This window comes from Ptychodera flava, chromosome 14, assembly GCF_041260155.1.
Source record: "Ptychodera flava strain L36383 chromosome 14, AS_Pfla_20210202, whole genome shotgun sequence".
NCBI lineage: Eukaryota > Metazoa > Hemichordata > Enteropneusta > Ptychoderidae > Ptychodera > Ptychodera flava.
In genome coordinates this window covers 9,321,890-9,327,500 of record NC_091941.1, presented here as the reverse complement: position 1 = coordinate 9,327,500, position 5,611 = coordinate 9,321,890, and the positions used below count along the sequence as shown (strand labels likewise).

The window sequence follows — 5,611 nt, the reverse complement described above, 5'->3', positions numbered from 1 at the left end:
ACATTATTTACAAAAGTCAAATTGGTATCATGATTTTTCGCGTTCCTCACACACGACAGTGGCAGATAGTGTAAGGCCAACTGCTCGGTGGTTTGAAGAGATATACCTTGATTGTTGGATACTCTAGCAATCCGTTATTGTGAAATGCAGAGTCAGAATTCTCGCAACATGATTTTTATACGGGAGGATATAGACACTGGGTTTATGGTTTAACGAATGGTTTATGGTTTATGGTTTAATGTTTATGTCAAAATGCGCCACTGGACAGTTTTTAGACGCTAAAATATTTACAGTGCGATCAGCTACTCGCATGGACTCGAGTTGAAGATTGTGGATAAATAGTTTTCATCATCTTCAAGGTTGTTCTGTAAAAATGAAATGTGATTTCGCCCATAGATTTAACACGGAGTAAAGCTGTTATTTACATTCCAAATATCTGTAAATTTGGGTCATTAATTTCTCTGATCCAAACCGTGTACAGTGACTCCTAATTTTAGTCTTGATTATGAAAGAGAATGTTAAGGCTTTAATCTTTGAGCAAAGCATGCTTGTACGCTTACGTCTCGTAAGTTCAAGTCGACACAATGCCATGGCCATGTCAATCGCTCACTGTTTTCTTTCTAACCACGACAAAACTCATCTATTCTACAAACAATGAATGAATGCACGTATACAAATGAGAGACCGAGAAAACAAAACGAATAGGGAGTGACTTTTGTGTATTTATTTGTGGTTGAGTTTTTGGTTTCAATTCAAAGAACAACTTATGCAACATTGATTTTCTGTACTTTTGTTTGTCAGGTTGGATCGAACCCTTGAGGTCAAATTCAAGGACACTGAACATACCACGTTGTGTTGTCACGTAGGGGAGGCACAGAAAACATCTTGTACAAGTTATCATTCACTTTTCTTTCAAGTATATGTTACTATTTCCTAAAAAAAGATGACAGGAAAAGCAGTAGGGCTGCATTCCGTGCACTGTGATAACATTCCCTCGAAACTGAAAAATAAATTTACAAAAAATACCGAAACAACATGGAGGGACTGCGATTCAAGCATTTCTATCTAACCCTATGCAGCAATGGAATGGCCAAAGTTCTATGGATCTTTACACAGTTATGGAATAAGACTCAATAATTAGGTTTTTCACGCCTCTGATTCTAAAGATAGGAAACAGGACAGCATAAAAGGCGACTGTCAAAACGATTTTCGAAAATGGTCTTGACCTCCAACGTAGCTACAAGCTACTGGAGAAGCGGTACAAGGTCCCTCCCGAAATAGCTACGTGTGATAACCTCTCAGTGTATAATATACAACGAATGCATTGTCACACAGGAGCAGGTTTTCAAGAATGTTAAGATCCCGGGCCGTGGCAATACTCATTATTTGAACAGAGCAAATTTGCGGAACCTCCTCGCTGCTGTCGGTCGTTGGCGCAACGTTTACTCACAGTGAAGAGGCGCAAGGTTTACTCACAGACAGTGAAGAGAGCCACACTTAATTAAGAGACAGATCTCTCTCGGCAACACCAAGCGAAATTTATTGTCGCTGTTTGCTCCGAGTAGATCTGAGATCGTGTCTCGTTGCTGAAAGCACAGCTGCCTGAGTTACCGTTTGCCGACGCCACTCGCAAGAGACAACAACAAAAACATTAACAACTTTCCCAGATATGATTGACTGCACAGCTGACCGATCCCCAATGCTTCGAAAGCGTGGAAAAATGAAGAACAAAGTTTCCGCTTACTATTCCCATAAGACAACCGTGAATGGCAAGGTAGGTGGTGTTAAGATGACTGTTTGCGATGAACGACTCATTAACGCCGAGTCGTGTGGGAACAAGAGAAGGCAGAGCGGAATGATCACAAAAAGTGAAGTCGTGGAGACTGCGCACAGTTCGGGTGACAAAGTTCATCATACTACAAACAGCCGCCCGCACAAGGATCTGTACAAACAAAAGAACAAGAAACTACTGACTGCAAAGTTATCGCCATTTGCAGTTCACGAAGCATCGTCCACAGTTATGGGTGACAAGAAAAGCGTCACTTTTGATGGAAAGTGTCGGGCAGACGTTGGCCGTGATGTTGTTTGTTCTCTTAAGCCGAGTCCCGAATATGCAGCGATTATGCGGGATTGCAAACGAGGTTTTATTGAGAACACTTGTGTCTTGCATAATGTGGAGACTGACTTAGTTTTGCAAGACGTTAGTATCCTAGAAAATGGCTTGGCTAGCGAAGATCCCAGCATTGGTGAAACTAGGGAAAGTTACAAAACCAGTGAGCAGGTAAAGTTCACGGAGCGAAGCCCCTCGGAAGTCAGCGAAATTCATATGCCAGAAGCCAATTGCCATCACAATCTCCGACCAGTTGAAATTTTGGGTGATGCTGATGGGATTGCAAATGATCGATTTCAAGATGAACACTTATCGACAACGAGCCGCGATCTCCAAACAGCATCGAGTAACATTTACCCTCGCATAGAAATAATCATAACTCCACCGTCAGCTCCAAATTCGCCAACGTTGGACTCCGATCAATGCAGAGACGAGTACATCAATACCGATGGAAACGTGGCGGACACCGAACAGACGATAAGCAAATCAAGACGCTCCTCATATAACTCTGTTTCTCCGTCGTCAAGTCGACGGTCTTCCGTGACTTCGATACCCTCTCTATCGGACAGATACTCTACTGAGAGCATTCCGTCCAAAGTCAAGACACTTTACCGTCGCCGTTTGTCCTTGTCTTCAGATGGTCCAGATGCAGCGGCCCGCCTTATGTTCTTACGAAGGGAGCGTACGAAGCTCATCGCCGGATTGACCGTCAAGCGAGACAGCGAAGACACTTCTGCGACAAAGTTTCTCCAACTGCCGACAGTGAACAAAGAAAGACGAGCGTCATTGCCTTACGTTGGCCTTCGGCATGAAAATACTATCGTGACGACGGTAAGTGATGCAAAACAAAATTTGGAAAAGAAGAAATATTAATTTTGGGTGTTGTAGATAAGGATATCTCTCTCTCTCTCTCTCTCTCTCTCTCTCTCTCTCTCTCTCTCTCTCTTATAAATCCTTTTTCAATTTATCGAGCTCAAGGTTTTACATTCCTCATCAAGGGTCCATGTTGTACTGTAAAATTCATTCAATTTCTCTAACTTTTGTTGTATTTCTTTTTCAGTTACCAAGTCCTCGTGATTTGCTGTCGTCTTCAGAGGACAGTGTACACTCGTTGAACCATTTGGCCATCCGAGAGATGTCAAAATCGACAGGTGATGTTCACAACAAATGTGATGTTGATAACACTGCACTGAGTGACATGCGCAGAGAACGGAGGACTGACAACGCTGTTATAGTTGGCGCTGTTGGAACCGACTCCCGCCGCCAAATCCCAACTTATACAAGACGCGGGTCTATTGTGTTCGATGCTCACGGAGCCAACTCTGCCGACGATCTGAAACAATTTAGTACGAAGTGTCGACACCCCCTGGCATGGGTCCAAGTCACATCACAGCAACAACAAGCGAGTTCGTCGAGATCGAGCCCAAGGCGAGAAAATACTCAAAGAGGGGACTGCTTGATCAACGTTCAGCGAAGACGGTCATTAGTGATGGAAACACCGTCGGATATTTCTCTTACTCTTCGCCGGAAAAATTCTGACCCAATAACGGGAAGAAATTATTTGAGTGATCAACAGGGTAGTAATTATATGAGTATCAATGCTGGCGAAACCAGTGGCCATAACCAGGCTGGCACTGTAAGAAGTCGACGTGAGAGACGTCAAAGCGATGACGTCACCACCTATACTTCTGCCATTACAAACGCTGACACGGGACCAAGAAATGCGAGAACAGATGCTGAAATCGAAAGAGATGTTGAATTCGAGTTGCAGACCAGGATAAGAGAGCGACTTCTGAATGAGTCACGTAATCGAAGTAAATCGCACGGGCCGATACAACGTTCTAAGTCACAAAGGAGGGTCGATCAACTGCGTAGAGCACTTGACGATTTGACCGAGAAAAGGAGAACTGCCGAAGTTTTAGAGATGAACGCTGCCACAGCTAAGATCATAACTGAATTATTTCCCAGTCTAAATTAATAAAATAGTTCTGACGGAAATCGTGCTTTTGATGCACTTTCCAAATATTTATTTTAGACTTACATAATATGCAGTAATTTCACCATTTTGAGGATGAAAATCTGAGCTTTGTTTGCATATTCTGAAGCGATTGACATACTTCGTATTGAACATTGCATATCGTATGTATATTGAAAAGATAATAAAAAATAATCTAAAAATCATCAAACGTTTACAGATCTTGAGTCTAGGCAGAACACAATATTTTGATATTCATTGCATATGAGATTGACTTTTTGAAGTGTTGAGTAATGTTCTTTCTAAGAATCACTAATATTATTTAATATTTTTTCTTTTCCATGCTCCAACAATACCATAAAATTGACAATGGTAAACTTGTCGCTTGCTTTTTGCTAACTTAAGCACACCTGTTGAGCTGAAGTGCGCCATCAACGACCCTGGGTGCTTCACAGTTTGTTTTTATATGGGCGCTCAATTAATATCGATTAATATACTCTTTCTTTGTATTTATTGCAAACTTTCTAGCACTTTTCAATGTTTTCATCCATTCTAAAATGTCAGACGAAATTATGTAACTAAGTTTGCTCGTCTTCGTAAAATACAACACAATACACCAAGTAAATCTGTGTCAGCCTGTCACTTTCTTTTGATTTGAAATTTCGTCTGCCGTATGGAATTCACTGTGGAATTTTCTGTCCGACAATTCAGCACTGTGGAAACCATAAAATTGCCCACATACGTACCCGTCCCACTGGCCTTGATACGTAAAAATGTTGTATTCAGTCGTACAAAGTTACAACTTACGACTATAAACACATACACATGTTAGTAAAAAAGTCGCAACAGGAACTCTGGGCATTGGGAACAATCATAACGTTTAAATGAAATCGAAGGGTATACAATTGTACATTCTGTGCTTAAGCGATTTGCATGATCTCGATGCTCTTATGTTACTACTGTGCGTGTGTTTTGACATGATGCGCCATAATGCATGAGTCTTATTTGAAACACAACTACCATGAAACGCGATTTTTTTTCACAGAATCGCGCAACCTTCGCTATACAGGTTTGTGCGTATCACTCGGGTCATACATTATGTATAAACTAATCCTTAAATATCAGACTTCAAAAAGGACAGCGCATGTCAATGCTTTGTCATATACTCAGCCACACCGGCGACTTCTTCACCAGTCAGTAAGTACTCTAGTATAATGGAAACATCACAAGCGAAACTGTATTCTCGATGTCTACATGTCAGCCAACCGCGGTGTGATCACTTTGTCACTTCTCACTGTTGACCCCAAACGTCTAGCTTCGTTCAGCTCATTACAAACGAGATTGCATTCCATATCAGTAGTTGTAAAATGGTCGTCAACGCGACGCAACCCAAGCGGAAAATCACTTCAATTGGTGAGTGCCTCAGGAAACAACAAGTGGATAAGTTTGGATCGCTGGTTTGGTTTAACGATTTGACAACCATATCACAACTTACTTCAATTAAAACCATCTTTCACACGATACTG

General features: G+C 41.6%; 1 protein-coding gene across 1 annotated transcript; it reads left to right on the top strand.

Annotated features, from left to right (window-relative positions):
• Positions 1–1,208: 1,208 nt before the first annotated feature.
• Positions 1,209–4,710, top strand: LOC139149246 (uncharacterized). The gene is made up of 2 exons (XM_070720869.1): positions 1,209–2,941; positions 3,171–4,710. Exons 1-2 carry the CDS (start codon positions 1,670–1,672, stop codon positions 4,086–4,088), a joined length of 2,190 nt encoding a protein of 729 aa, XP_070576970.1. The 5' UTR covers positions 1,209–1,669; the 3' UTR covers positions 4,089–4,710.
• Positions 4,711–5,611: the final 901 nt, after the last annotated feature.

Coding starts and splice junctions, on each gene's coding strand:
- LOC139149246 (XM_070720869.1), top strand. CDS start 1,670: ATGATTGACTGCACAGCTGACCGATCCCCAATGCTTCGAAAGCGTGGA. Junction 2,942..3,170: donor AAAATACTATCGTGACGACG/GTAAGTGATGCA, acceptor TTTCTTTTTCAG/TTACCAAGTCCTCGTGATTT.